Source organism: Loxodonta africana, chromosome 4, assembly GCF_030014295.1.
Source record: "Loxodonta africana isolate mLoxAfr1 chromosome 4, mLoxAfr1.hap2, whole genome shotgun sequence".
Taxonomy (NCBI): domain Eukaryota; kingdom Metazoa; phylum Chordata; class Mammalia; order Proboscidea; family Elephantidae; genus Loxodonta; species Loxodonta africana.
The window spans coordinates 90,141,447-90,156,117 of record NC_087345.1 but is presented as its reverse complement, the minus strand read 5'-3'; the positions used below and the strand labels follow the sequence as shown (position 1 = coordinate 90,156,117).

Here is a 14,671-nt window from a genome sequence, read left to right as displayed (position 1 = left end):
CTGTTGAGTCAACTTCCGACTCACGGCAACCCCGTGCTGCCCAGTCCTACACAATCCCCGTGGTGGGGGGTGGGCAGGGATCAGACATGGTAATCCATAGAGTTTTCACTGGTTGATTTTTGGAAGTAGGTCGTCAGGTCTTTCTTCTTAGCCTTGAAATGCTGTTGAAGCCTTTCAGCGTCGCAGAAACACATTAGCCTCCACAGACAGGTAGCGGTTGAGCATGAGGCGCACTGGCTGGGAATCAAACCGGAGCTTCCTGCACAGAGGGACAGGATTCTGCCCCTGAACCACTGATGTCCCTCTGTTTGTAAAATGGGCTTTAAAACTTATGAAATTATTTCAAACACCATAAGGTGTAAAAACATAAGAGGTTACTGATAAACTGTGTCAACCCATTAGTTGTTTGCAAAATCACTTTAAAATCTTAAAAAAACAAAAAACCCAGACTAGCATAGAAAACATCATAGTACATCACAGAGTTTTGCAAAACTTTGCTTTTAGTTATATGTATGTTCATGTGTCATGGACCCAGATGTATATTTCTGGTGGGTGCTGGTCAAAAAATTTTAAATACTCTGAAAAGAGGAAATTCTTTAGTGATATCTCTGGGAAGCAACAGTGGACGGACGGATGGAAACTAACAAAAATGGACCAGGCTACATGTAAGGGCAGTTAAGCCTCTGCTGCTAACTGGAAGTTTGGTGGTTCAAACCCACCCAGCAGCTCTGTGGGAGAAAGACCTGGCAGTCTGCTTCCATAAAGATTACAGTCTAGGAAAAAAAAAAGGATTACAGCCTAGAAAACCCTGTGAAGCAGTTCTACTCTGTTATATGGGGTCACTATGAGTCTGAATGGACTCAACAGCACCAAACAACAGCAACAACAAATGTCAGGGCTGTGAACTGTGTAACCCCAGGCAGCAGAGACCTGGCTCTAAAGCTCAGTGTAACCGGGGATGGTGGCAATAGGTGGAGGGGCTTACTCAGCACTTAACTCACTTCGAAGGGCATGGCCTTCAAACTGGAAAAAGACAATGAACTCAATTTGGAGGGTTGGGAAGGAGAGGGAAAGAAAGAAGGTGCAGGGGACAGGAAACAGGCACACAAAAGACCTGGCTCCTGGGTCCTGAGAAAGCTGTCCCTGAATACCCGCTAAGCCATGCACATCCTTCCTCAGCATGGCCCTGAGCTGAACAGAGAGAATGGGTTGGTCAGTGAGTATCTTGAACTCCTGTTCCTGTACCCTCCCCCACAAACTCCCCAGGAGTGCCGAAGAATCGGCAACAGGTATGATATTGTGGTGGTCAGGACTCCTCCCCTGTCTGAACTTCACCCATGACCCTCATCCCTGGCCTCACCCCAGGGACCATAGTCCAGTGAGGGCAAATTGGTCAGAGGAGGCCCTAAATCAATCCCAGCCTTCCCAGGCCGGCATTGAGTTAGAGCTGTGGGTTTTGTGATGTAGATGATGGTTGTGTAGCAGGGGCTGTGACCTATGGCAGGTCACAAGGAACCCCCAGAAGGGGCTGGAGCCAGGGTCAGAAGCCACCTCCTTCACTCTCTGCTCCACCCAGCTGAATCCCATTCCGAGAGTCTAAGTCCTTAAATTGGGTTGGGTCATTTCCCCACTATCTGTTGGCCCCAGCTGTATCTGCTGCCAGGCCTGTAGGGAAAGAAATCCTGGAAAAAAGGGAAAGGATGAGATGACTGTACACTCGGTTTCCTAAAGATGACCCAGGCCTCATGCTCCAAGCCAGACTCAAGTTTGCAGAGCTCATTTTCTGTGGAGGTACCACTGCACTCTGCTTTCCTCACACCTCCCCCGTCTCTTGACTGAATCTCACAAATCATGGCTCTGGCAAAACCCCAGCCTAAAGGATTAGATAGCTGGAGATACGGCATGACAGTCAGAGACAGAATCAGCTGGTGCTCCAGACAATACATGACATCAGGTAGGTCCTGGAGAGGTAAAGGGACAGAGAGGTGGAAAGATCCACACAGTGATATGAGAAAGATGGAATGCTGGAAAAATGGAGACAAGGTGAAAACAGACAGACAGAGGAGAATCAACTGAAGAGCACAAGGTTGAGGAGAAATTGGAGTGTCAAACGATGGTGCAACCTGCTGAGCTCCTGTCAGACCCTAGCAGCTAAAAGATCAGGAGGATGGATAAGCTAGAAAATTCCTTCAGCGTTAAGCCTTGAGGCCCCCGCATTGAGTCTCCAAAAGGCCCTGACGGAAATGTACCTGTATCATGATCCATTATCTTACACGTTAACAAGCATCCTGCAGCTCCCACTACCACACTCATCTCCATCAGCAAAGAAATACACAGGGAGGGTCAGGCCCTGGCCTGGGGAACTGAGTAGGGAACGGGAAGGTAGCAGCGTAGAGGCCTTCTGAAGAGGGAAGCTTGGACAAGGTACCTGGCACTGGGCATTGCTGCAGGTGTAAGGTAAATGAGGCCTCACAAAGCTTCTGGTACCCAACCACGTTGGCTAAAGCTGATTCTGGGACCTACAGAAATAACTCCCCTACTCTTTGTCCTTTCCAAAAATGAAACCCCGCCATGCTCCTCCTATGCATCTGCCCTGCCAAGCAAGCCCCTGCCCCTGCACCTGACCCCAGAACCCTGGGCTGTAGGCCTCAACTCTTTGGCATGGGAATGCACTCCCAATTCCTGCCCAGGGCTGCCACCTGCTGGCTGAGTGTTCTCACAGGAACAGGAGCCTACTGAGCAGTTTGGGGGTGGGGCAGGGAGTGATGTGTTCTGGTTCAGAGGTGGTTTCTCTAGGCTTGGGGAAAGAGAATCTCAAAACCAAAATGTGAAATCCGCTTTCACTGGGCTGGGTGTCCTTGGGGTCTCTCAGCATAGGCAAAAGTCTCCCTATCAGTCGACAGCCATCCCTCAATGGTGCTGTGGGGAGAGTCTGGCAGGGAACTCACATTTACTGGGTGGCAGACCCTGTGCTGGATGCAGGAGACACAGAGATGACCAAGGGGAGGTGTCTTAGTCACCTGGTGCTACTGTAACACAACTGTCCCAAGTGGGAGGCTTTGAAGCACAGAAATCTCTCTTCTCCCAGTTCTGGAGGCTAAAAGTCCAAATCAGGGTCTCAGCTGTGTCGATTCCTTCCCTGTTGGTCACCCTGGGTGTCCTTCGTTCTCTGTGATCCTCACATGGCTTCTGTCTTCCCCAGTCTGTGCCCCATCTGTGTCTAATCTGCTTTTTTCATAACTCAGAAGTGATTAGGTTTAGAACTCATTGTATATTGGTATGGCCTCTAACATAACAAAGAAACCCCTGTTTCCAAACAGGATTGCATCCACAGGAATAGAGTTAAGCTTCCAACACATATTTAGGGGGGACATTATTCAATCCATAACAGGTGGGAAACAGTCAAGAACAAGATTAATGATAACCAGTGCGAGCAGTGCAAGAACCAAACTATGTGCCTTACAGAGTAGGTTTCAACTAGTAATTATTAAAGGAATGAATGGATGATGTTTAGAGATAGCACTGACAGCTCTGTGCAGGAAGGGTTGAGGAGAAAGAGGAGAAAGCAGTCAAGGAAAGCTTTCTGATTCTTTTTTTTTGTTTGTTTTGTTTGTTACCAAGTAATCATTATCTTGGTCGAAAATTCAAACATTATACAAGTTTGAAAAGCAAAATATGAAAGTCTGCTTTTCCTCCACTCCCATTCTCCTTCCCTAAGTTAACCACGATCAGTGTTTTAAGGGCTTTCAGCCTTGACTGCACATTAGAATTACATGGGGAGATTTAAAAAATCCTATTGCCCAGGTCGTGGCCCAGACCAATTACCTCAGAATCTCTGGGGGTAGTTTCTAGGCATCATTCTTTTTAAAAAGTTCCTAAGTGGTTACAATGTGCAGCCAATGTAGAGAACTATTGTTCCAGTTCTGTCTGTGTATCTACGTACATGTCAATTGCCAATCTCACACGCATGCACACACACATGACGTACATATATATATTACATGTGGCTTTTTTTTCTCCAACTAACAACACATCTTGGAGATATTTTCAGGACAGTCCATATGGATCTATCTTATTCTTTTTTAATAGAGGCATAATTTGTCTGTGCCATACTTTCATTAGCCCTTCCCCTATTGATGATAAAAAAAAAAACCTGCTTCTCAGTTTTTACTTTTTTTGCTATTACAAACAATGCTACAAGACAAGAACAGTACGTCTTTGCTCACATATGCACGTATTGCTCTGGGGGGAGATTCTAAAAGCAGAATTTCGGGGTCAGTGTGTGTGCATTTGTTATTTTGATAGATACTGTCAAAATGCTTTCCAAAAATACTTCACTAATGTACATTCCCCCAACAGGGTAAGCACTTAATATTACTAATGTTTATTTTGCTAAACTCATGGGCCAACAATAATATTTCATTATTGTTTTAATTTGCTTTTTCCTGCTTACTCGTGAGGTTAAGCATCTTTTCATGTATTTCTTGGCCATTAGTATTTCTTCTATGAATTGATTGCCTGTGTTTTTTGCCCATATTCCTATTGGGTTGTTTTTTAATTACTTAAGATTAGAGGAAATTCTATTTCCAACATATGACTGGCTGGATTCTGGACTGATCTTTCTGAGTAAAAATGCTGTTTAAAATGTAAATGCAAATTATTTAAAAACACATAGAAAAGCTGACCAGCTAGCAAAGATTTATTAGGTTAAAATCTAAGAGAAGACAGGCATTTAGACAGGGAAACAGAACAAGGAAGCTGCTTTTATCTGAAGACATTTGTTGAACCTGGCAAACTTGGGCTCCAACTTCCATAGCCTTTATCTTTGACAGGATGATGGAGAGGAAGCTAATAAAAGATGTCCCCTAAAAAGCTGGGCCCCCAAGCCTGCATGGAGAAGATTTAATGTTGTAAGGCAGTCAATTCCCTCCAAATTAATCTATGAATTCAATGCCATTACTATGAAAATGCCAGTAAAATTTATAAAAGAATGCAATAAACTTATTTGCAATTTTACGTAAAAGAATAAAAATCAATTTTGAAAAAGAAGAGTAAATATGGAGAACTCACCCTATCAGGTCGTCAGACAAGCTATAAAGCTAGAGTAATCATTGTCGCATCAGCATGGGAACCATTTCATAAAACGATGGAACATAAAAAGAGAGCTTGAAGTCTACACATGATAAACATGACATCACAAATCAGAGGGGAAAGAATTGTTTGGAAATTTGGCTCACTAAATTGAGAAAAATAAGTTTAGATCCCTTCCTTGCACTGCATGTAAATGTTAAGTCCAGATGGATCAAATACTATATATTAAAAAGAAAAATTAATGAAAGAAATTAAGGTCTTTATGACCTTGGAGTGGGAAAGTCTTCTTAAATAAGATACAAAAGTGCAAATTATAAGGGAGAAATTTTGATGAATTTAACAGCTTCAAAATCCAGGATTTCTTTCAGTGAAGATTACCACAGATCAAGTTAATAGGTAGGTTGACTGTACAGCTGCCACATCTCAAACTGACAATGGGTTTATTATCTAGAATATTAGAAAGAATTCCTGAGAAATTAATAAGAAAAAGAGGAAAATCCATTAGGACATTGGGCAGAGGCTACAAATCGGCAATTCACAGAAGGGGGAACAAGAATGACTATCAGATACTTGGAAAAATGCTCACCTTGTTGGGACTCAAAAACCCACTGTGAAATAATGATATCGGTTGATGGTACCACCAGATTGGCAAAAGTGAGAAGGCTGAATGATCACAAGCGTCGGCAAGGATGTAGGGAAGCTCTCACGCACAGCTGGTGGGTACACTGCAAATAGAGAGCAATCTGACCGCTCCTAACCTAGAAGCATGGATGTGCCCTATGACCCAGTAATCTCAGAAATGCTCTCTCAGAGGTCCAAGCAGATATGCATAAGGATGTAGTGACAGGAAGGTGGAAGCAGCCTACGTGTCTTAGTCATTTAGTGCTGCTGTAACAGAAATACCCCAAGGGGATGGCTTTAACGAAGAGAAATTTATTTCTTCACAGTAAAATAGGCTAAAAGTCCAAATTCAGGCCAACAGCTCCCGGGGAAGGTTTTTCTCTGTCAGCTCTGGTGGAAGGTTCTTGTCATCAGTCTTCCCTTGGTCTGGGAGCATCTCGGCGCAGGAACCTCACATCCAAAAGACACGCTCTGCTCCTGTCGCTGGTGGTATGAGGTCACCTGTCTCTCTGCTAGCTTCTCTCTTTCATATCTCAAAAGAGATTGGCTTAAGACACTATCTAATCTTGTAGATCTCATCAAAATAACTGCCACTAATCCATCTTATTACAGCATAGTGATAGAATTTACAACACATACGGAAATCACATCAGATGACAAAATGGTAGAAAATCATAGAATACTGGGAATCGTGACCTAGCCAAGTTGACAGATATTTTGGGGGGACACAATTTAATCCATGACACTAGATGACCATCCCTGGGAGAATGGATAAGTAAAGGTGGTGGATGCGGTATGGAATTCTATGCAGTAGTTAGAAAAAACTTTACTAGATTATGTGCCAGACATTGCTGACTAGCTGACACAATCCCTATCTACAACTCCCCTTCTCTCTAGTCACCTTCAGCTAGGCATGACCATGTAACACATTTCTGGCCAAGTAAATGAAAACAGAAGTCTGATGAGTTGGGCTCCTAGGAAAACCTTTAATTTCTTTACCAAAAATGCGGGACATACCTTCTTACCTCTTTCTTCTCCTTCTTCCTGGAAAATAGATGTGATGACTGGAGGTACAGCAGCTATTTTGTAACCACGAGGAAAAGTCAACAGACTCGAAGAGAAAGCCCTGACATCATCAAGTTGTTGAACCAGCACCAACAGTCTTCTATCACTGAACTTATTAACTTGTGTGAGAAGTAAGCCCCTTGAATCAGTTAGGGTTCAACTGCAGACAACAGAAACAAATTTTGGCTAGTTTAAACAGAAAGGGATGGCGAAGCAGACTCTAGGTCCAGAAACAACTTCCAGCTTTGAGAATCACATGACCTCTGCTTGTGATTGGGAAAACAACAGTTACTATTACAGGAAGCGGATGACCATAGAGTCCCACTGCTTTTGTCATGATCTGTGACAGCAAAACAGATGTTCCATGAGAGTTAACATTGTTCCAAATTTGTATCTTGCATAAGAATATCTGGGAAACCCTGGTGGCGTAGTGATTAAGTGCTACGGCTGCTAACCAAAGGGATGGCAGTTCGAATCTGCCAGGTGCTCCTTGGAAACTCTATGAGGCAGTTTTACTCTGTCCTATAGGGTTGCTATGAGCCGGAGTTCGGCACTGGGTTTGGTTTTTCTTTTTAATAAGAATATCTGTTTGGCAGAACCTGAATTACAGATCCCCAGCTGAAGAGGATCTGGGAAATGCAGTTGTAGTTTTCCAGCTTCTGCAGTTTAGAAGACAGACTGAAAGGGGTTTGGGACTGAGGCTGAGCAGCCAGTCTGTGGTAACCACCACACCAGGAGGGTCAGCTTTTGCTTATGCACTCCTAACTGAGACAATGTACATGAATCAACACAGCCTAGGGTGAAAAAGTAAATAGAATAAACTCTATAGCACAATTTATAAGCTGTAAGCAGTGTGGTTCAGTGGTAGAATTCCCATTTTCCAGGTGGGAGACAGGGGTTCGATTCCCGGCCCATGCACCGCGTGCACAGCCACCACCCATCTGTCAGTGGAAGCTTGCACATTGTTATGATGATTAACAGGTTTCCAGTGGGGCCTCTGACTAAGACTGGTTGTACACGAGGTTGTCCTCAGTCAGGGGCTACTTGACTGCAGCTAACAAGCTAAAAACACATATACAAATCAACACTACATTTCTCAATGAAATGTACAATTTCAAGGACAGATAGGTACCAATGATGAAGGAAAAGAAAAGGAGAATGGGGTGTGGAGATCAGGAATGAAAGAGAAAAACTAAATAAAGAAAAATAAAACAAGGGAGAGGTCTTGTATAGTCTGACGGTAGAAGTCATATAAACAGGGTTGGGAGGGGAGTGGATATGATTGGCTTAATTCTCCACATCTGAGGCCCAAAACTAATTCCATTAAATTTAATATATCTAATTTCTCCACTCCTAATTTGGCAATTCTTTATGCTTTAATTTCCCCAGAATGTAAAAAAAAAGAAAAGAAATATGGAGGACCCCTTACCCACAGTGGTTCTGAGAGTCTCAGTCCTATTTAGTGAAATGTCTGCTCTCTCGTACCCTCTCTCCACCACCACGCTCACGCTCACCAAGCCCTGCTCCACCAGAGAGAGGACTTCAGGTGTTCGGAGCTGGGTCCAAAGACCCTATAACCCCTCCCTCGCCTAAGGGTCTGTTTCTGGGCGTAGCAGCTGACTGTGAATGCATTAGGGGAGATCAAAGTCTTCTTTTCCGAACCACCCCAGGAGGGAGGAGCTGGCCTAACTTGGCCTACTCTGGGCAGGATTTTGGCGGGTCTTGGTCAGCTCCAGAAAGAAGGGCACTGCCCCCGCCTGGCCCCCCAATCCCTTTCTATCTTGGCTTGATCCAGCTCAGCTCAAAGGTGTTTGCTACAGCTCTCTCCTAAGTCTGCCATCTGGTACCTGCATTCTTCCTGGACAGGCCACTCCAGATACCAGGTGAGTGTGCTCTGAAGGGCCTGGTGGGTGCTAGGGGACCAGGCTGTGGCCCAGCAAGGAGGGCCTCACAGGGACCTTCCAGGCCCCAGGTAAGGTCCAGTAGGGAAGAGAAGACAAAGAACTATTTCTGAATCTCCTTGGGCTCCTGACTTACAGAGTGGACTTTCCCTGCCCTCTTAAGTCTCCTGCCCCTCTGCCTCCCCAGCCACAGCTTGTCCTTTCTCATGGTGGATGGGGAGAGATACCCCACCAGGAAAAGGCTATCCCTGGGGCAAGAACCAAAAAAACTCAAACCAGTTGCAGTGGAGTTGATTCTGACTCACAGTGACCTTACGGGCAGAGTAGAACTGTTCCATCGAGTTTCCAAGGCCAAAAATCTTTACAGAATCAGACCACCACATCTTTCTCCTGCAGAGCAGCTGGTGCGTTTGAACTACCGGCTTTAACCACTGTGCCACCAGGGCTCCTGGGGAAGGGCTGGGCTATTAGAAGCTGTCAGAACCTCTCCCTGGGGCCCAGAGAGACGCTCTCCCCTCTGTTCTGTATTGTAGATGCCTGCTGCATGAGGAGGGGCCACAAGCCTTCTTGTCCCCAGGCTGGAAGAGGAAGAACAGCCCTTGCAGAGGGGAGGGCTGGCAGTGTCTGAGGCCCTGTCCTGCACAGACAATGAGACTCCTGCCTCAGGCTGCAGGCTGGGGGCCCTGTACCGGGCCTGTGCCCATAATGACCCTGCCCAGCTCCAAGCCTTGCTGGATGGTGGGATCTCCCCAGAGGAGGCTACCCAGGTGGACAGCAATGGGCGGGTGAGCTATCTCCAGTGTTTCCCAGGACAGCTGGGGGCAGCTTTGTGTCCCAGCAGACCATCCTGATCTGACTCCTTGGGAGAGTTCTAGGGTCAACACCCACTGTCCGGCCCTCTGGGGAAGGGAGTGAGTGAGAGTGGGCCTTCACAGGGGCTGGAGTGGATATGGGCTTGGAAGGCACAGGGGACCCCAGGGATATCCCAGGAGCAAGCACAGGGTCTGAGCTTCCCCACCCCCCAGACAGGCCTCATGGTCGCCTGCTACCGCGGCTTTGGGAGTGTTGTGGCCCTGCTCAGCCACTGCCCTTTCCTCGATGTGAACCAGCAGGACAAAGAAGGGGACACAGCCCTCATGCTGGCTGTCCAAGCAGGTATGAGGCTGCTGACCCTCACCACCCCTACCCAGCCAGGGCCACAGCCTCACGCCATTTTCCTGATGCTCTCCCACCCCAGGCTTGGTGGAAGGTGAGTTGGGGGCTTCACCACTCTCTTTCCCAGGAGGGTCATGTCCCGCCCTCGGTGCCCAGCAGGCCACATGCCCCTGGTGAGTCTCCTGCTCAACTACTATGCGGGCCTGGACCTGGAGCGCCGGGACCAGCGGGGGCTCACGGCTCTGATGAAGGCCGCCATGCGAGACCACGCTGAGTGTGTGGCTGCCCTCCTCATGGCAGGTGCGTGGGGATGTGTGACCTCCAGTCCCTTTCCTGGATACTAGGTCAACTGTCATAGTTGTAGAGAGGTGAGGGGAGGAGACAGAGGATCAGGTGACAATCTAGGCTGACTTCCTGGAGGAGGGGAGTGTGATTTAGGCTTCTCACAATCAACAAAGTCCAGTCATTGGGAGCTCTATTTATATAGCGAATCACAGTCCCAGAAAGGAAAGCTTGGGAGGATAACCTTGACCAACTGGGAAACCTAAAACAAAAAGTGTTAGTATCTGGAGCCTGACTCTCGGGTTCTAGTCCTGACACTAACAGTGACCTTGGGAAGATGGCTTCCTCACTGGGCCTTACCAGTGTCAGTCATGAGGATGTTGGCCTTCTCGGGGGTGACCTCCAGCTCTGACAAGTCAGGGTTCCAGGGGACACAGTGATGTGTAGTCAAGGTGTGTGACCTTGGGATGAGGTCCACACTATCCGTGGAGTTGCAGGCCCTCATTATTCCCTTAGGTGGGGCCACCCTCTGCTGGTCACTCTGGGGGACCCCCACCTCCAGCTTTTCCCTTCCCTGCCCCACCAGACTGGGTCTGGGTGAGAAGAGAGGAGCTCCAGCCCCCACCCCAGGATTAGAGGGGTGTGGTGATGAAGAGAACCAGAAAAGGGAACCCACAGAAACCCTCCACCTTCCCCAAGGGGCGCAACCTGGACCTCGCCCAGTCCCAGGTGACCCTCACACCACCCCTCAGGTCATTTCCTTGGACTCAGGAGGCCCCTACTCTGCTCCAGGTTTGGAGACCCACCAAAAGATCTCTCTGAAGTCTTTTTCCCTCTGTGGGCTTCAGTGTCTTCACCTCTTAAATAGGAGGTTGCAGTACTGGCCTCCTGGATTCCAGCTTCAACAGGATGGGACTCTATTGTTGTGAATCTAACCCAACTCAGTCCTTCTGCTATAGAATCTGTCTTTCCACACATCGCCAATCCCGGTCCCACCCGGTGCCACTCCTATACCCCCTCCCAGGTGCTGACCTGACAGCAGTGGACCCTGCTCGGGGCAAGACAGCCCTGGAGTTGGCAGTGCTGACCGACAGCTTCAGCACAGTGCGGAGGATCCGGCAGCTGCTGCGGCGGCCCCGAGTCGAGCAGCTCAGCCAGCATTACCAGCCTGAGTGGCCAGCCTTGCCCAAGCTCGTGGCCCAGGCCCAGACTGCCCCGTCCCTGTTAGAGCGACTGCAGGCCACGCTGAGCCTACCCTTCTCCCAGTCTCCTCAGGAGGGGGGTGTCCTGGACCACCTCGTGACCATCACAACCAGCCTGGCCAGTCCCTTCCTCACCACTGCCTGCCGTACCCTGTGCCCTGACTGCCCACCTGCACTGGGCACCCGAAGTGTGTCCGTGCCAGAGCTGCTAGGCACTGCCCCGCCCCCTCCCCTGGCCCCCCAGTCCTCCCCAGTAGTCTCTAGTCCCCGGGTCCTCATCCCCTACCAGAGTCCTCAGGGCATGTTGAGCCTGTGCCCTCAGTGGCTGTGGCCCAGGGACAGTAGCAGCCCCAGGCCCCAAGCTCCCAGAATCCTCCTGTCTAAGGTGCCCTCAACCTTCAGCCAGAGCAAGCAGGAGCCCAAGCCTGCAGGGCATCGCAGCCTGGCACTTCCTGTCTGGCGCTACCAGGAGCTCAGGATGGAGAGGAGGAGGCAACAGGAGGAGGCTAGGTGTGCACAGAGCCTTGAGAAGATGGGCTAGGCTGGGCTGGCAGCAGGTTCTCAGGCCCCTTCTCTTAGGTTCCTGTCCTTCCTAGAGCATCCTTCTGCCTTCCCAGCCTAAATAAATCTGATTATTCATTGCAGTATTGCTTTCAACAGTAAACAGTTGAAACAACTTGAGTGTCTATCAAGAGGGGCCTGGCTGGAAGGACCCTGGTGGTCATGGCCTCCAGACCTTCTGTTGGCCCAGGACAGGAACCATTCCCAAAGCCAACTCTTCAGACAGGGATTGGACAGGACAATGGGATGGAGAGGGATGCTGGTGAGGAGCGAGCTTCTTGGATCAGGTGGACACCTGAGACTATGTTGGCATCTCCTGTCTGGAGGGGAGATGAGAGGGTAGAGGGGGGTTAGAAGCTGGTGAAATGGACACGAAAACAGAGAGTGGAGGGAGGGAGCAGGCTGTCTCACTAGGGGGAGAACAATTGGAAGTACGTAGCAGGGTATATATAAGTTTTTATGTGAGAGACTGACTTGATTTGTAAACTTTCACTTAAAGCACAATAAAAATTAAAAAAAAAAAAAAAGAAGGGCCTGGCTGGATTGATGAAGGAAGCTCTTTATGTTCTGATATGAAACTGTCTTTAAGATGTATTAAATGAAAATAACCAAAGGGTGGAACAGTGTGTGTGACATGCTACTATTTGTCAAAGTGTAATTTTCAAAAAGATAAAACATGACTTATACAAATGTTGGGAAACCCTGGTGGTGTAGTGGTTAAGAGTTCGCTGCTAACCAAAAGGTCAGCAGTTCAGATCTACCAGGCTCTCCCTGGAAACCCTATGGGGCAGTTCTAATCTGTCTTATAAGGTTGCTCTGAGTTGGAATCCCCCCAACAGCAATGAGTTTGGTTTTTTTGGAATACAAATGTAGAGTGAGCACCTAGATCTATTTAATTACTTATTAAAGGAACCAGTAAGAAGGATCAGATGAAAAACTGTGTTTAAAGTCAGTGGAAAAAAGAATGCTAGAATAAGATTGCAAAATGAGATGCAAAAAAAGTTAATTCCTACCTACCAATAAAATTACAATTGTTTCTTTTTCTACCAGACAAAAATAATTTGCAATTTATCGATCTCCTACAAATTAATGTCTTACTTTATAGAGCCTGGGCCTTAATCAATAGCAAATAGTATGTTACCTTCCCCTAGGTGACCCATGGACAGGATTATTAGCCGGTGGTAACTATTTTTGCCTTATTTACAAGTTTCGGGGATTTTTTCCTCAACATATTTGTTACACAAATATATTTGCTTGAAATAATATATTTGCTTATATATTCATAATAATAATAGCAACCACTTACAAGGTGCTTACTGTATATATTAACAACATCTAACCCTCCCAATAGTTCTATCGTGATTTTATCTTTTTGAGGACAAGAGGCACAGAGAGGTTAAGAAAATTGCCCAGGGTCACACAGCTAGCAAGTTGAGGTTGACTTTGATCTCCTGACTGAGCTAGTGTCTGTTGAATTTCTCTACTGTAAAGTTACTCTTTTTCCCCCCTTTTAATACTGTATTCTTTGGAAGGAAGTCACTATATAAAGCCTTTAAAGAGGGGGAGTTATGTATCACCCCCTTAAGGATAAAGTAGCTACATAAATTACTTGGAATTTTTTGCACAGGTGTGTTGACTTTTTAATCATATATATATATCATTTTAAAAGAATAAATCTGCTCTTTGAATAGGGGAAATTTGAGGTGAAAATGACTAACAGGGTTAGATAGTGTGTGATTTATCTTCGAGGACTCTGAAGGCAACCGTGAGAGAGTGGAATGGGTTCAAGGATAACTTCGCCATTTCCTACCTGTATGACCCTGAATAAAGCACTAAAGTTTCTCTTGCCTCAGTTTTTTCATCTATTAAATGGAGAAAACAGGGTTAGTGGAAGGATCCATTAGATAGTATGGGTGAAAGGGCTCTATAAACTGTAAAGTGCTATCAAGAGGTGAGGTATTACTGAAGGGCCCTGGGGAACTAGTTTGATTGAGCTGCTTCAGAGCCTCAGAGGTGGAGCTAGACTTCTCTGCTCCCTACCCATTGTGGAAATCAAAACATAGAAAACCAGCCTGGCATTGGGCACCTCAGACAGAGAAAGAAACTTCATGTACAGGCTCCGTACGTACAGCATGGTGGTTACGTCTTTTGGCCTGGGAGTCGACCCGTGACCTTGGGCTAGTTATGTAGCCTTTCTGAGCCTAGGAGTTCTCATGCGTAGAGTTCTAGGAGGTATAACAGCATGCTTTCCATAGGGTTGTTGTGAGAATTGGTGCACTTGTGGCTCAGCGGTTAAGAGCTTGGCTGCTAACCAAAAGGTCGGCAATTCAAATTCACCACCTGCTCCTTGGAAACCCTATGGGGCAGTTCTACTCTGTTCTGTAGGGTCTCTATGAGTTGGAATCAACTCTAAAGCAACAGATTTCAGGACAGGTTGTGAGAATTAAGTGCGATAATGCAGCCCTTAGCACTGGCTTCATTATTACCTTCTTTAATTCCCACAATATTCCAATTTTACAGTTGAGGAAACTGAGGCTATGAAGGTTAAGCGATTTGCCCAAGGTCACCAGCAGGTAAGTGCAAAGTAGAGTTTGGAGCCCAGGCCTGTGAGAGCAAAGCCTCTGTTCTTCCCACTGCAGCACTTGCCTCTGCCCACAGCAGGGGGTCTCCCTGATTGTCTGAGCCTCTGTCTTCCACCTCCAACCTGTTTGAGCTCTACAAGGGTCCAGGAGTGACCACGGCATCTTCAGGGCTGGAGAACTAGCCCTCTGTGGTTCTTTTCCTCACTCCACT

At 47.0% G+C, this 14,671-nt stretch overlaps 1 protein-coding gene across 1 annotated transcript; it reads left to right on the top strand.

The window, feature by feature from the left end:
* The first annotated feature begins 9,671 nt into the window (after nt 1–9,671).
* ANKRD33 (ankyrin repeat domain 33) lies at nt 9,672–11,827 on the top strand. Its single transcript, XM_010596723.2, has 4 exons — nt 9,672–9,833; nt 9,993–10,133; nt 11,140–11,529; nt 11,724–11,827. The coding sequence occupies exons 1-4, from the start codon at nt 9,713–9,715 to the stop codon at nt 11,825–11,827; spliced, it is 756 nt and encodes a 251-aa protein (XP_010595025.1). The 5' UTR covers nt 9,672–9,712.
* Nucleotides 11,828–14,671: the final 2,844 nt, after the last annotated feature.

Bases quoted from the DNA above. Each gene is read 5' to 3' on its own strand.
- ANKRD33 (XM_010596723.2), top strand. From the start codon at position 9,713: ATGGTCGCCTGCTACCGCGGCTTTGGGAGTGTTGTGGCCCTGCTCAGC. The intron at 10,134-11,139 runs GTGCGTGGGGAT...ACCCCCTCCCAG, and splicing joins GGCTGCCCTCCTCATGGCAG to GTGCTGACCTGACAGCAGTG. The intron at 11,530-11,723 runs GCACTGCCCCGC...ACCTTCAGCCAG, and splicing joins GTCCGTGCCAGAGCTGCTAG to AGCAAGCAGGAGCCCAAGCC.